Here is a 17,590-nt window from a genome sequence, read left to right as displayed (position 1 = left end):
GAGCTCTGTCTTTTCCCATTTGGTTAAAAGCATGAGCCTTAATGTGTTCACCAGCTCTTTTCACTGCATTACATACACGCATATAACCATCGCTTGGTTATAACAAAGCATAATACAATAAACAAAATAAAACAAAAAGCAAACTTAACATCCCCCTCTCCAAGTACCAGCTCAGCTTGCTTATGAATCCCATTATCCAAACACATCTCTTGGCTGTGCAAATCAGCATTATCTGTGCTTGCCATCAGGAGTGGAAATGTCTGCTGTGTCCATGGAAAAAATATTGGATTAAAACATAATCTTCAGGTTTTGGCAAAACTGCAACCCTAATTTTCCTGTTTGAATCACAAAAGCACTAGCTGCAAGATACAGTTGAGATGCACTTTTTGTCAGGTAGCTGCAGAATAAAGGAATCTGAGACAGAAACATACTACTTTTGATTTTTTTGTAACACTGATTGCTTTCATTTTCATTAACAAATAATAGCAGGACAAAAAGCTAGGGAGCTGAAAGGGAGATAAAGCCAAGGCAGGACGCGTGGGTACTCCAAACCACACAAGCTCATTAGATTATTCTTCACTATTGTTATTATAAATTTACAATCAATTCTCCCTTCCTCAATGTTTTCTAATGCTCTAAAAAGTACACAAGCATTTCAGCCATTTTCCAGTGTAGGCCACTGAATTGCTTCTCCTCATGCTCCATCAGGTACACTTCTCCACGCCCATGGGCCCGTTGGAGCACCTCCATCAGTGTTCCCATTGAATGGACTAATGGCCTCAGTGCTTCTCCTCACTGAGCCCAAAGAGCTGCTCTGTCAGCTCAGTCCTGCTCCTGATGTGGTTCTTCCATTGTCTATTTTCTACAGACTTAAACAAGGAAACAATGCAATGCCAACACAGAGCTGCAGACGCCTGAGTGTGGAGATGCTCCACCACTTCCGCTAGAAGCACACTGGAGAAAAACATGGCATTCAAAAAGTGAACCTTTAGGATCCAAGAACTATGGATGTGAAAGTACAGACTTATAACATTTGTGCCACACCACAATACCAGAGAAGGCCTACCTGTATGTCATACATTGAACACAAACTGTATTTCATGCAAAGCATGGGAAAGGACTATATATTTGTCAGAAAACTTGAAGTGTGAACAAAGGGAGCCACTTTCTGAGAAATGAGCAATGAGATTTAAGTCTGACACTTTGATATTTTGAACCAAAAGTCTTGATAAATATATAAATAAATGAAATAAATATACAAATATATTAAGATTGACCGAATCCTTTTTAACCAAAGTGCTTTACACTACAGAAATACTAAATAGGCACTGATTCTCCCCAATAATTAAATATCTACCTCCGTAAAGAAAAATTTACATCGAAATTGTACTGCATGATAAGAATATAAATGCAATAAACCACAGAAATTCTCCAACACATCCACGAAACAGAATAAAAATGCACAGAAATCTAAAATGCATCATTTAAAAATTTACACTGAGAACACAATCACTTCCTAATTGCAATAACTTCCATTTGATCTTGATATACTCTAAATTAACATCTTAACTGTGTCAATCAAACACCTCAACACTATTTTCATGATTAGTTGATCTGTGGGAGAAATTTATTGCTTCATATACCTTGACAGACCAGAAGTAAACATGCAAGCAAATTTATGTACTATGAACCCTCAGCAACAAAACTCAACTCCCTCGAGATTTTTCACACACTACATCCAAAACAATTAACAGCAGAACAATATTCTGTTCAGACAGAGTCTGCTGAGGAAAAGGTCATCTGAAATGACTTCAGCTGGATGAATGAAGCTGCTCAAGTATGTAATTCGTAATAAAAATTCGATTGGTGATAATTTATGTAGGTGACTTTTTTTTTTTTTGCTTCAAATTCATACTTAGCATCAATTTATGCTAAATGACATTGAAGATACATTTTTCACTTTTTAAATGCAATGTAAATATAACGTAAACTTAAAGATAAACTTACTGACTAGAACAAAATGATGGCGATGTTTGAAGATATGCAGAGATTAAAGAAAGATAAAGGGAGGGAAAATATATTACCTTACATATAATATCAGTTTCTGATCACATTATAAAATCTGATATAATTTTATAAATAACATTAAAATGGACTTTGACAGTAACAATGTAATACAGTTATTGCATCTTGTTAGTAACAGCATCTACTACTGTCCTTTTATGTTTTAAAGCTATAAAGAAATTTCTTGCTTGGGACTTCTTCCCTTTATAAAATCTCATCAGGGTTCAGCTGGTGAATAAACAGCATGAGATGGGTGAAAAAAGAGAGCTAACAAAAACCTCCTCCCACCTAACGGGGGAAGCAATTTTCAATCAAGCTGGGACAGGTTTTCAAAGTGGCTCGCTGCAGCTACAAATCCGGCTGCATTCTCTACAGAGAAGTTCATTCTCTTGCAAGCTTAGACATGCAGACTTCTCAGCAGCTACTGAGCCACTGAAACTTGTCTGCAAGTTACTTTGTGATTACGTAGAGAGAAAAGAAAGAAGTCAATCATGGGACTCTGGGCAAAAAACAGCGCACTGCTGTTTTCACTCACAGAAGCCAGTAACAGAGCTGTATCCCACACTTAGAGGGTAACTATCTTTCTGAGTTATGTATACAACACAAATGGGAACATATGCAGGGCTTCTGGATAAACATCTACAAGGCTGTACAAAAGCAAACACATCTTTCTTGTGTGATGATTATATCGATGTGATAGATTAAGTAACTAGAGCACAAATCCCACTCTAATGACCGCATCAGTACTATCCATTTTACCTGCCCCTCAATCTTTCTGTGTCCAGTCTCATCACAGCGCAGCCCTAAGCCCATTAGCCTCTGCTTAATTTTTATTCTGTTATCCTATCCACCTCACAAACGTGTCATTCTTTTTCTTATTTGAAGTTTGAATTTTCATGGACATCCAAGAGCTCACCAGGTCTAAGAAACGTATGTTATAAAAGGAATGGAATATACAAAATCACAGATGTATTCATTTGGTTCCAATAATGGGCAGCCAGACTAAAGTCACAGCCTTTTCCTGGATATTTTAAATCTTTAGAGGATCTTAATACAGTATTCATTGTTTATTCCTTTCTAAAAGGGTACCTGTGAAAATAAGAAATCGTAAATCCTATATGTTAGGGTAGGATTAGGATAAGTCAGTAAAATTTATCTCAGTGCTATTAGAACAGAACAAATTCTTATTTTGAAATTAACATTGTATACGCAGGAGAAAGGAGATGTCAATCAGTTATTACACATATGTTCTTGGCCTCGGAGATGGCTCTAATCATTTTGTCCTTCAGGTTAAGTAGGTGACATTGCTGTCACATCAGGTAACCTTCTGAACTGAAACACACTAAAACATGATGAAACTCACTTTTATCATATGTTATCAAATATACAAACATCCAATGTGTATATCGAGCAGCCCTAAGGAACAAAAACAACAGCTCCATTGATCAGCAGCTATTTTGTGGGGGCAATGTTTGGTCCTTTTAAAAATGCAGATGTATTACTGCTAGAGGTACTGAAAACAGAGCAGGGTAGGTGGCCCAGAACACACCTCTCTGACTTCATTTGAGGCCCCTCCGAAGGAGGAATAACTGAGAGCTGAGACACCCTGGTATGGTTAGGCACCACAGACAAATGTAACAGCAGATTATTTCGATTTCAAACTGGACCTCCAGCAGAGAGATGCATTCCTCCTGATCAGAGAGCGACATGTGCATTCCATGCTTCCATCCGAGTTTCCCCCTGAAATGCTACTGGACCTTTTTCCTTCCTTTTATTATTTTAAATCAAACAACCGTGTCCTGTACCAGGTTGTAAGAGTCCAAAGCAGCTACTTACCTAGATTATAAAAAGATAATAGGGCATAAGCCAAATAATCAACTAAAATTCTTGTGCTTGCTTTCTTTTTCTAACTCTTCCTAGGTTAAGTATTTTAATATCTCCCATATGTTAGATAAACACTAATGAATCTTATTTGCATGTATACACTGAGACTCATTATTCATATTAGCTAAGTTAATATGTCACATCTGGCAAATACTGCACTCTTGTTCAAATCAAACAGCAGCTGCTAGATATCAAAAACTATATTTGAATTCTAAGATTTTAAGGGAAATGTGGTCTGCTTTAATTTTAATCCCATCAAGGAAAAGATTTTTGCATATTATATGTGGATTAACTTTGGTATGCCCCTATACACAGAAATGCTAGCTCATGAAAATACTGCAAAACAGGCTTGTTATATTTCCAGTTATGTCCATTTTAAGGATTTAATTTAGTATCAAAAACATGTTCCACATTCTAAAAATGTCTGCAGTTTAATGATTTTGATGGATTAAAAATGGTTTAGGAAAAAAAATAATTTTTTTCCGAAGCACAAAAAATTCTAGCATGTGATTTTCATTTAGCATGAAAATCAAAGCTTTGCAAAAGCCCATGCTTAAGTATATCCACATGTTTGTTATTTATCTATATAAGAACACCATTGCTTGTCTACACTAACATTATTCTTCCTAATGCTAACATTGTGATCTGGGGTGCTGTAGGAACTGTTTTAAGCAGAAAAAATTCTATGTTTAAAATCAACTGATCACACCACTGAAAATATTTCATTCATTATACATTACATTTACCATAATGACTATCATCTATCATTTAAGATCAAAATAACCCACCCCAAATTGCTTCTACTCAAACTTTATGCTCTAACTGTATGCTCTGAGACAAATACACAATTGTAATGCTAACCTCTCTCTTTTTCTTTATTATTATTAGTATTTTTTTTAGAGATGCTTATCCTGGAGAAATGAAAACCAAGGGATTAGACACACAGCAGGTGTCCGCTTTGCCAAAGAAGTCTATAAATCTACAGCTCTCTGTACTATTCCTTGTCCCAGAAAAACTTCAATGCACAACACACTAATGACAGAGCTCCCTAAAAATCTTTATACTTCTCTCATTGGGCTATTGGCTGTGTAAGACCTGAAACACTAAAGAAACAGATAGAGTGTCTGGGAAAGCCAGACAGAATAACAAAGTTGAAAGCAACACAACGGCCTTGTAGAAGTCGAGGACAAGGAACTCGTACTGGGCACTGGGAGTGCCCCACATCTCACGCCTACTTCTGCTAAAGGCTTTCAGGCAACCGTGGCAAACCAGTTCATCTCACTGTTTTTCCCAGGATTTAATAGCAAGAAAGAATTAACATCAAGCATCTAAAGGCAACAGTACAGTAAAGTAAGCTTTGTACATAACCAGTGAGTTTTCAGAGGAATTTTAAGCAATGACAGGAACTGTGTGTTCACCCAAGTTAAGCCAAGTGTTTGAAAGAACCCATGATTACATTGCCTGTGCTAGCAGATGACCAACCAGAGGACCTGGGGGCCCCTTTCAGTCCCAATCCTATATCTCCTGTCTAAATTGTAAATATCTTACACAGTCAGCTTCTCATTATCCAAAATAACTGAGGCTGGCATGTAGGAAACAGCACAATCAAGGTGAACAGTAAAGGGCACATAATGGGGCTTCAGGGTGATTCTGCAAGCTTCTCTGAGGAAACCTGGTATAGAACCTCGGTGCAAGGGATGCTTTGGCTTGCAAGAAACTGGCATGAAATTGCCCAGCAAGTTTCCTAAATCTAAACTTTGAGACACCGACTACAGCTGCACTGCACTCCCAGCATGCTCAGAAGAAAGTGAGTCTATGTGGGTGCTTCTTACTCTGTGCCACAGTCACACTACAGCCCAGCTAAGTCTCGTGGGGACAACAGAGACAAAGGTATGAGACACAGGGTCAGTCCCAAGCACAGCGTAACACAGAAGTGCTGGTGGGTCACCCTTGATCATTCCGGGAATTCAAACTATTCAAAGAGCATTCACATGCACAGTCACTCAACTATTATATTAATTATTCACAAGTTATGTCTCCATTCTGTTCATTAATGCCCCCAGAACAAGCTACTAAATCATAGAGTACCTCCTACTCTAAACACATTATCCTGCAGAAGATTACACATTCGCTTCTTCCATTTGATCTGCTTATCTCACAACTTTATGAAAAACAGAACTTGAAACTATTCAAAATAGCACACTGTATTGCATTGTAATCACCCTTCTGTCTCACACCATTGCAATAAAAAAGATATAAAAAGAACCAACATCAGAACTACATCATGTGTAGTATTCCTAAACATTGTGAAAGTAACAGCAGCATCACTTCCACATTTGATCAAATCATTTTGTATCTAATGATATCAGCACTGCCAGCAGTGTGGGCTGGTCTGACTGAATGTGAAATCTTGGCTCAATTTTTAGAAGGTTGAATCACCTATTGCAGGAGTGGAAATTGAAGCTTTCCCATACTGCTGTGTGCAGCGATCATGAAAAGGGTCTGAGTCCTAATTTTGAACTTCTTTAGTAACAATGTCCTGTAGAAAATACTTATACACATATATGGTAATTATTATTTCTCTAGAACTATGCTTACATGAAAGTTAACTTGCCAGTTTGAATTCAGAAAACAAACAGTGAATGACAATTGTAAAAGCAAAATATTACTGAAACACTATTGACTTTCAAAGAATATGGGGGAAAAATTAATTGGCAGATGTTTTACATAGCATAATTAACAGTTCATTTGAATGCTCTGTAACAAGATTAAGATAATTATGCTTGGAAACAGAAATGTAATAATGATAAATTACTGGTTTTCATATTACGGTCATTCTCCTACATTCCAAATAATCACCATGTTCAGAAATAGGTGCATCTGTTCTATTTTGTCATCATCTATACCAAGGGTTATGACTAGTGCCTGGGCAAAGTAGGGCTTTCAAATGAGATACATGAGATTTGCACCAGGACTAAACCAAATGCCTGTTCCATTCATCTGCAAAGAGAAAATAAAAACATCCGTCCAGTTTTCACTAGGGCACACTTACTGGACAGAGCTGAAGATTCATTAACAATCGAATTTTTTATGACTAACTGAAGAGCAAAGCTTAAATTCTCTGAGCTTAGCACGTTAAACAAACCCCGCAGTTATGGAAGTTCATCAATGAGAATACATGAATGTGTATTCTGTGAAGGTGTACAAAATATAAAGTTATATGCTTTCTTGGAAGGGCAGTTAAGTAAGTAATAAGCCACTCAATGATTTCAGGCTACGTATAAATTAAGAAGGAGACCACTTGTCAAGGTTTGCTTTTACTATATGCATGAAGATTTTAAATACTGCGTTCAAGTGCCACAATATTAGTATAAATCATTTCAAACTAGCAGTTTCACGAATGTAACCCCTTGGAGTTAATAACACACTGATAAATTAGGCTTCATATTCTTGCATCTATATATAAATTTTATTTCAGGCTTTCCATTTTCAGGGTTGTTTTTTTTTTCATCTTTATTTTCAAAGTTGCATTTTTCTCCTGTTTCCCTACAAAGACATAGCCATTAAAAAAACAACCCTACAGTCATTTTCCCTTTAAATTAGAAGCAGATTTTTGTACTTCACCTCTCTCATTTCTAACAGCTTCACTGCTTTCATCACACTTTTCTATCCTTTTTTTTTTCTTTTCTTTTGCTTTGCTTTCTACTAAATCAAGTCCTTGACTCTTGGAGTCTAAAACCTCACAACTAACAGCACAAAGATCAGAGCACGCACAGAAACAGAAATTGCAAGATAGAAATCTCAAAGACCCAAAAATTAGACAGAGGATGAATAAACAGAGATAGAGGCATACCGAAGGAAAATAAAGTAATGAAAAGCACTTTTAAAAATAAAAATAAATTAAAAAAGAAAACAAGTGTGTGACTGCATTATTAATGTGCAGCTGAGGGAATTCGGTTCTGCAAAAAGACTGTATCATATCTACCCAAAGCAAAGAAGATTGGAAGGGAGGAGGTAAGAGCAAAAGCATTTTAAACACTCACTGACACCTTTCACATTTAGTCTGTGTTTTTATTTTCACGCAGAAGGGGGAAATTTTAAGACATTTACTGTTCCTGCTATTGGTCACTATTGCTTTTAGCATTCATTTTAAACAAAGGTCTCACTCCATAATGAAAGAAAACAAAACATTATGCAAAAAAATATTTTTGTATTTACCATCTTTCTCACTTCATTCCTTCACTGTATGTCTCTGCATGTTTCCCAATTTGCTTCCTTATTTCTAAGGCTTGTTTGGGCTTTCTGGCTGATTCAAGCACAGTTTTTCAGCAGTCCCTAGCTACTCATATGCTCCCTGTTGCTCCTACATTACCTCCTTCTTAATGAGAAATGTATGGCTCACACCTATGGAGGAGAAGTGAGAGTGCCTTTCTTCCTTTGGCCTTGTCTTAGAAGAGGCAGAGAAATTGGAACAGAAAATGGCAGAGAAAGGATTTCACCAGAGAATTTGTTACAAAACATGAAGTTTGCAAAAGATAAGCAATTACTTTATATAAATACCTAATAGGCAATCTGCCTAATCTTAGTAAGATTTTGTGGCAGAATTTCATTGTAACTCCTAAAAGCAGGACACTTTTATATGGCCGCGCCCACAATTTGTTTTCAATGGTATTCAATTACAGGCAGAAATGCTATCCTGGGCTTTGATCTTTGATCTTCTCGCATATCAGCAGTACATGTTAAGAAACTAAGAAGATAAGAACACACATGCATTGTAAAGATGTGCTAAAAAGATACTGTGAGGCACGTCAGACACAATGATATACCTACAGTCGTGCAAAGCCCTTATGCAGATGAGTTTCAGACTAGAGGATGTGTAAGGAAAACATAAGGTGGAGAATAAAAGCTGCCTTCAACCCAAATGCTCATTTTGCCAGTTACATTGCATTGGACTAAAACACTGATAATGCCATCCCGTATACACTCTAAACTGTGATGACTGTTAAATCTCTTTTCCTAAACTTGATTTAATCTCAGATACTATCTCACCATCACTGGCAAGGCATTCCAATTCATTTAGAGTTGCTTCTTCTGTTTTTCAGAAGCTTTTCTAACTAATTTCAAATCTCAGCACGAACCCAAGTAATTTCTCTATAACCTAATTTAATATTTAATTTTGAAATAGGTACCTAATTGAATGGAGCTTCTTGAAGTGCATTTTTAACTCAGATGTGGCATACATTTAAGGTACATGCATTCTTGCAATATCTTATGGTAATATTTCATAAAATCTTTTATTTTAGTAAACAGTTTTGCATGTTAGTATGTTAATATAATCTGTACTAAAACTGAGTCTGTCCCACTGACTAAAGAGATACATAAACAGTGCAAAGCCTCACTGACACAACACATGCAACCTGTTACAATCTTCAAAGGGTTACACTTGATACTACTTCCCTATAATTTCTTTAAAATAACTAAGAAATCCTAGTTTGGTGTGAAGGTCAATTCAAACTTACATTAAAAGTGCTTAATTGCTATGATTTTGTATCTCAGGTTTTGGTCATATAATCATTTTTTAAACAACTAAGTTACCAAAATTAACACAAACTAAGAGGTTACTATTACCATTTCAACTTTAGGTCTTTGTATATAAAAAGATGTAATTTCAAATAGTGTTTGAACATACCTAAATATTGAATTGTACATGATATTCAAACAGTATTTGAAATTACATTAAAAATGCATTTAAAATGTAAAGCTAGAGAGAGCCATCTACAGTATATAATGTGAAAGGAGGATTTGTGAAACTTTGATGGAGAAGTGCCATATCAGTTTAAAAACATTTGTGAGTCTTCCAGTATGGAAAAGACAAAGCTCTTACCGTTTCCTTTGGAATTTGTGACTGGCTTTGTTCTGCATTCTAAAGGAAGTAAAAAAAATAAATAAGAACACAGCTATATACGACATAAACTATCTATTAGTAGGGGGATAAGCAAAGATGTCTAATTCTGACATGAAGTGGTAAGAGAAAAATGAAGGGCATTCATCATGCTGATTCAATTTTTTTCTAAATTAGAACTAAATGAGAAGTGAACAAAAAGAACTCCAGCAATCTGAGGCCAGAACACCTGGCTTAATCTGGTTATGAAGAAGGTGGATATCTGGCTAAGGAAGGATCACAACTGCTCGCACCATTGTCTGGCTAGTGGAATGTTCTTGGATGTTCTCTCTTCTACTCTTAGGGCTTCAAAGAATGACCTCAGCAATCCAGATGAAGCCTTCCAAATATTTTAATTAAATATCTGTTTTAAAAAACATCCATTCACATTTTAGCAAGGGATTTCCCTTTGCCATAAGTTTGAGTGAACCAGAATAACAGGACTGGGTATCCAAAGACAGGAGGGTGCTTTTAGCATACCATAGGTGGAACCCTCTTGTACTTTGCAATTACGTCTTAGGGCATATGAGGCAAACATACACCATTGGGAAAACATTCTGTATTCCTCAAAATTTCTGGAAACACACATAAGGAATACTGCTCTTCAAAGGCCATGCCCACCCATATGAAAATCCCTTTAAACACTCAGGGTCACCTTGCTGCTGGCTGGATGATCGCTTTCAGGCTAACCAGATATTATTCTTCCATAATGAAAACTGAGAATTTTTTGGATTTTTTTGTTTTGGAGTCTTGCAGAAGATTGAAATTTTTAAAAGCAAGAAAATATAGTGGTAAAATGTTAATGCAAACATTCAGTTAGCTTTAATCTACAGTCAACAACCAATAAAACAAAAGATGAAGGAGGCAAATGCTAGGAACACATAAAGGACCTACAAGTAGCAATGGAAACGTTAGGTTGTAGGATATGGGAGACTAACTGCAGGCCCATCTCTCTTTGCTAACATTGAGAATTTATTTAGCTCAAAAGCCGAGTAGCCCAAACCAATACCTCAATGGATTCAACAGTAGCAAGCTCTACAGAAATATGTCACATGAAGTCAACTTTAGGTTTGTGAGGATGATGACAGTCTAGAGAGTTAAACTTAATTACAGTACTCCTCACCCCTTTCATAATGGAAGGGGGCAAGGGGATGAGATTTTTATGAGAAAATCTCACAGTGATGTGGTCAAACACTAAGATATTAGATGTTTGGCGTTAGGTAACACTGACAGTAATAAAATGCCTGGTATTCTGAAGAAGCATAGCTAGTTTTCCAGATCTCACTGTTGGGAGTGTAGTCCAGCCAATCTGATTTTATACACTGTGGCCACATTTTAATCACTTTTACCATTATCTGTATTATCGAAGCTGCTACACTGAATGGTGGTTTTCCATCACACTCACAGCTCTCAATGTGACAACACAAAGTCCCATACTAACTTCAATGGGCTCGGTTTAACATTCCTGTAAGTTTTATATACAACTACACATTTTTGTAGGTTCCTTCCAGACAATAATGGCAACACGCATCAAAGACATTAAACTCACAACTCTCCTGAAAGTTTATTATCTTCATTTTACTTATAAAGAAACCCAAGGATAAATAACTTTTCAAAAGTCGTTCATGTAGCCATAGCCCAAAACATAAAATTTAAACACCTCTTTTATTGGGATTACTATCTGTACAAATGTTGGCAAATATAAAATGGTTTTAACAGAGTGCTGCTCAGCAAGGAACAGCAAGTCCAGCACTTTATAGGATGGATAATATCAAATAACATGATTTTATCTTACAGTTTCTGAGACATATCTCATTAAGGCAAAATTTAATGCATACAAATGTAGAAAATGTGACAGAAATAGGGGAAGGATGGAACGACAAAGAAGGTTTGCATGGCTAAAAGATGAACCAACATCCCCTCCCTCATCCAATATTAATTTTCTTTTATCTTCTACATAAAGCTAGTAAAAGTCAATGAGAGGAGCTGTCTGAAAAGATGTTTTTCTTTTAAGGTTTTTTCTTACCAGAGAAGAAAGAACAGCCCTTATGATGGGTTTTAGTTCAACACCTTCCCCAGCAATTCTGCTTATGCTCGTTGACAGCTGTCAGCAGAGCATACCTAACATTTCTTCAAGTCAAAATGTAAACAAACACATCTTTATGCAACAGAGGATCATCACACCCATATACTGTCAGATCCTCACAGTGCAATTTGTTCAACTGCAGCTGCAGAAATGTACAGCAGGTCAGATCTGACCCTCTGCTGAAGAGCCCACCTGACATAGAGATCTGGTTTCTCTAGTCTGATGTCTGCCAAAATAGCTGAGTATCACCTGAGCAGCAGCAGGCAGGCTACCGAGGTTAAACTCACTTAAAGCACCTAATTTCATGTTATTTTTAGACCTAAATCAAGTATTACTATGGTTAAATACCTGCCATACTCACATCATATATTTTTACAAAATAGAATGTTAAATTATGCATTATTTAATTATGTAATTTCCTATATTTAGTATAGAAATAATATACACAAAATTAATAATTTTCTTATTTCTAAGTTTATTTAGAAAACTTAAAAAGCATTTTCATTCACCTTTATGAAAGATAGCAATACTGTGAAAATTACATATCATAGGAAATTATAAACAGATTGCTTTCATGGGTGCAGCAATAATGTAGGCATAATATGACTTCAAATGGTTCATTTCATTTTAACCTGCAGACAGATGCATCAATACTTTCAGTCATGTTCCAAGCATACTGAGCTAAAATTGTGATACGTTCACAGTATTCCCTGTCATTTTGACTTACTAGGTCTAATTGTAGTTTTGAAAATAAAAGACTAATGTTAAATGTCTTGAAATAGCCAAACAAAAATCTATTATTTTTGCATTAAAAATAACACAAAACCAATAGAAAAATGAGAGAATCTATTCATCACACTACAAGCCACTTATATTTGTCCATTTTTATGATAATGCAGCCAAATAATTTATTTTTAGAGCTATATATAGCTATGATAATACAAATATTAAATAACTTCAGCAGTTTAATTGAATAGAGAACAAAGACTGCTACATTCAACGTCTATCTTTTCATAACATAAATTATCTTGAATAATTATCAGAGAAATTTCTGTATACATTATGCAAGTGGAACAGGTACAGTATGAAACATCATTTTATTTCCATTTGATGTAAATTTCTCAGAAACATTTTTTGAATTACCCTGATAAATTAATAACTGCAGGGTTTCCGTTGCATAGAGAAATATCATTTATATTCAAAAAAGGCTACTGTTTTTTATATATTCCACTTTTTAGGTATTTACATATTCTGTTTTGGCATAATAGTATATGCACTGAAATATTTTAGTGAGCAAGTAGTGGGATAAATGGCAAGCTTTCAAGCATAGATTTGTCCATGTGAAAGATATGAAATAATTGCTTGTCTCCATGCATTCAAAGAAAGTTCATCCAATAGCTACTTCTATAGTAAACATCTTCACTCAAAGTAAAATTCTCACTTATACATTACTAACAAATATTTAATTCCAATACTAGATCTCAAAGGCGATAATAAACATTCATGTGAAATGTCCAAAATAAATACTATTTTGTTTACTTATATGCAGTGCTGGCTATGCATGTTTACTAGTAGGTGACAAGATCAGATCATCTGCTCACATTCATCTAAATAAATCTCTTAGCTTCTCTCTATTTTACGCACCAGTTCCCTTGGATGGAATGTTTCTTCCTGTCGAAAAATCAGGAGGCTGACGGTCCCTCCCATCTTGGTGCTTCTCAGCAAGGACACAACTTCCTCTTGAGTTTTGCCTGTTAAGTCAACTCCATTTACCTGAGACAAAGGAAATATTAGAAATTGATAAGACACTAAAATAGGAAAAATATTAGATTTCATGTAGAAAGTTTATCTGATTCTCATGAGATGGTGTTTTTTAAAAATGCCACTGAAAAGTACTGCTTCCTGGCTCAGTATCACTTACAGAAATTGCTGTAAATTATAATAAACTACATAAATAAACTCAAATCATATTTATGTGATTTTCAGAAACAGACCACATATACTTTGTCTAGAAATATTTCAGAAACCTGGATCATAACTGTAGCCAAAGTACTATCAAAACCTCAAAGCACTTTTATCAAATACTCACATTTAATTTGAACTCTTATATGGTTGTTTTATTTCTCTTTCACACATATTATTACTATTCACACTATTTCACACATATTTAATATTTATAGCAATTTTTTCTACTTTGCTATTTTCTTCTTCTAGTCAATCTCCTCTCTGGCTTTCTTCATGTTTTTATTTTTCCCATTCTCCACTCTCACTACTGTTATTTATGACACTTTCTCATCTCCAATCAAGAACATAAGAAATTATGCCAGATGTTGTCTTACTAATTAAACATGCATTCTTCACATATGAATACAAATAAGAATCAAGATAGCAATGTTTCCTTGCACTTAAGCAACAACAGAACACTTCACAGTATTCTCTACAGCAATTTCATCTACCAGTATTTTTACATGAATTTCTGCATAAAATTCTTTTGATGAAAACAAACGTGTGTGATCCAAAGATGATTCTGTCTTTGCACTGGTGTTATACATACATTCTAAATATATCTTCCAAAATAAATTGTGCCAAAAGTAGAAAACTCTTTATCCCCAAAACAATATAGTGCAGGGTTTTTTTTTTGCTTATATTCAGTAATCTGACCCCTTGGCCTCCATATGCCACTTACACAGTGCAGCCAACTATGGAGTATGTAATGGAAAATTTTCCACAGTACGATTGCATGAGATAACTTGAGGAAGGGAGAAGCCAGGGAAAGACAGGGTATTCTCAGGCCTCTTTGGAAACATTGTGGGCACATCAACAACGTGAAGGAAGGGAACTCAGTGCTCAGAAGTTAGCAAACCATCTTCTTTTCCCTCATAGGAGATCACAACTCACACAGTTGAGGTGCCATAATCATCTTAGATGCTTCTCAATCTCCTACCTAAGTCATCCAGGTTATGTTGATATACTTTCAGCAATTACAATAATTACAGAAGGCTATGTGCTCTAGAAATAATTCAAGCTGACTTTGTCAGTTTGGCAGAAAAGTGAAGTTAGTGCACAGAGAAGCAGTTACACAAATCTCAGTTGTACCTCCAGTGTCATTTGGCTTAGGGACAGCAATAAAGAGCTGTGGAAGGTGACATCTGAGATCACTCCAGCTTGGTCTGAAGGAAGATATTAAGGGAAATTTAATTCCCTTTAGGCCATCCTCCCTTCAGGACGGAAGTAGCCTCGTTTCTCAGCAGCACTACTCCCCTATCATATAAGCTATTGAGAGTTTTTAGAGTGAATTACTCTGTGGGTTCATGCCAAAACACAGACATGCAATGCATCTTCACCTCAATTAATCGGTCTCCAGCTTTTAGTCTCCCATCTTGAATAGCTGCACCTCTTGGAAGGATGTTTTTCACATAAATTGGGGCAGAGCCACCAATTGGAACATCTCTTGAAGTAATGCTAAATCCCAGGCCCTCTGTACCTGCATAAAGAATGTATAATGTTACTAGTTAAAATGCATTTTTTATATTTTATATTGTATTTTAATTTCATTCAGCAGAATGTATGCATATCTCACCGATACAATCCATGAAAAAAATAATATATAATAGTTACTGTACAGGAGAGGGAAAAAAAGCACAATATAACTGAAGTAGTGACTCTTGGCAAGGTGGCTTAGCAAGCCCTTTGTGAAACTCACTGTTCTTATGATTTCCAAGTCACTGCCATATTTCCAACTTTCTATTTCAGATTAGATGAGTGACAAGGAACCAGAACAAAGCATATCTGATGTCCTGTCACCGCCTTCCCCCATGTCAATCTGGATATTGTCAATAATCCCCTCTTTTTCTTTTGCAACTTCTTCAGCAAGTCCTTAGACGTGAGGCCACAGGGCTTTGTCAACTCCCGTATGGGCACCAGCATGAATGGGCAGAACCGTAACTTCATCGTCTCATTCCTTCTGCTCATTTCTTCAGCAACTCCTCTGCCCCATGGGCTCCTGTCCTGGCTCTTGGTAAATCCCTCACATATGGTTCCACACAGAGATGTGCAAGCTGGTGCACATTTGACTGCACACTTGGCTGATGCAGACTGAAGCAAAGCAGAGACCTCTAAGGTGGCCTCGAGAAATCTGCAAGAAAGTCCTGTACAAATGGTAAATGAGGCCTGCTCATATCTAGAAGACAATTTGTCTCTGAATTGTACCTCATGGTAATACTCCACTAGCAATAGGACTTGCAAGAAGGGATAACAAACAGAAGTCTTTCCTATTACGAGAAAAGCTCACTTGTGATCTTCCCTCTAAAGTAATCCATCCAAAGTTGTTGACAATCTTTGAAATTCTAGGTTGAAGTCTCTGTGACATTACACATCAGACAAGGTCCATTTGGAATACTTAACCCAGCATGAAAAGCACAGAGACAGATCGAGAGCCTCCAGAGTGGCAGCATCTACATCATCAATTTGAAACACCTCGGAAGTTGTCAAAATACGTCCAGAGTTCAAGGCAGGCATACATATGACCAATCTAGATTTAGATTGTAGATTTTTAGACTTCTACCTGATTGACTTAGGTAACTTGCAGTTAGGTCTCAGCTATATCAGTTTTACCTGAGGTTCCTTCCACATGCATAGTTATGGTCCCTAAGAGTTGCGCAACACAGTATATGTATACATGGGGACAGTCACTGATTTTATACAACAGCCCTCAACCTGGAGCCTCTGGGAAGCTGAGTGCATCCTGTGTGAAAGACACACAGAATTACTTCAGGTTAAAGCCTGAATTAATTTTGGCCTTAATCTTCTCCATGTTCATTTGCTAAGTCAGTTTTTCTATTAAGCATGTTAATATTCGCACTTGCAAAAAGGAAGGAACAGTTCAGTGCAGTTGGTATCAGCTTATGCCCATATTTCTGAAATCTGCACAATTATATTTGACTAAGATGTAGTACAGTATAATTTGTTATCATGAAGTTGACACAGGTGATGGGGGGTTGGAAAACACAACCTTCTAAAGTCTTCGTCTTGAAAGTATCTAAGTCCTAATTTACCCACAGCAAGTGTGTGCAGCTCAGATGGTTCAGGAAATTTGGATCAGTTCCAAATTCAATGACACAACTTCCCTTCCTTATGTCTGCAGCATTCGAGATAGATGAAAAAACTGATATTTGAATTTGAAAGTTTTCAGTCATTTTCAGACTGATATAAAATTTATTAGTGCTATTACATACAGATGAAAAAATGTTAGATCTCTTAACATCCATATTTTACTTTGGAGACCTCACAATTTTAGTGACGCTTCAAACATTCATAGATCTCTTTAGCTTCTTGCAACATGTGAAAATGATCTATAAAAGTGAAAGGTTGGGGTTTTTTTAAGTAGCATCTCTGCTTTTTATGGAATTTATCTCTTCCTTAATTTAAGGATCTGTGTAGAATACTGCTGTTCAAATATATGTTTTGTGTGCTAAGATTTCTAAAGTGCTATCAGAGCGTGACAGCATGCCCAGGACAATATTTCATTATTAATAAGCTTAATTCCCACAGTTTGTTCATGGTGTTACTACAGATGCCTGGTTCACACACTCCATTTTAAACCCCCACAGAAAAAA

General features: G+C 36.2%; 1 protein-coding gene across 1 annotated transcript in view; it reads right to left on the bottom strand.

Annotated features, from left to right (window-relative positions):
• LOC100551156 (partitioning defective 3 homolog) overlaps positions 1 to 17,590 on the bottom strand; it is an 85,380-nt gene that overhangs the window by 27,186 nt on the left and 40,604 nt on the right. Inside the window, exons 4-6 of the mRNA XM_031554025.1 lie at positions 15,320 to 15,483; positions 13,620 to 13,748; positions 9,833 to 9,871 (exon numbers count right to left, since the gene is read on the bottom strand). Coding sequence (XP_031409885.1) covers positions 9,833 to 9,871; positions 13,620 to 13,748; positions 15,320 to 15,483 — 332 coding nt within the window. The remainder of the gene's footprint in view (positions 1 to 9,832; positions 9,872 to 13,619; positions 13,749 to 15,319; positions 15,484 to 17,590) is intronic.

The sequence above is a fragment of the Meleagris gallopavo genome, chromosome 6, assembly GCF_000146605.3.
Source record: "Meleagris gallopavo isolate NT-WF06-2002-E0010 breed Aviagen turkey brand Nicholas breeding stock chromosome 6, Turkey_5.1, whole genome shotgun sequence".
NCBI classification, from domain to species: Eukaryota; Metazoa; Chordata; class Aves; order Galliformes; family Phasianidae; genus Meleagris; species Meleagris gallopavo.
Note: the sequence above shows the minus strand (reverse complement) of the source record. Positions and strands in the feature narration are given on the sequence as shown.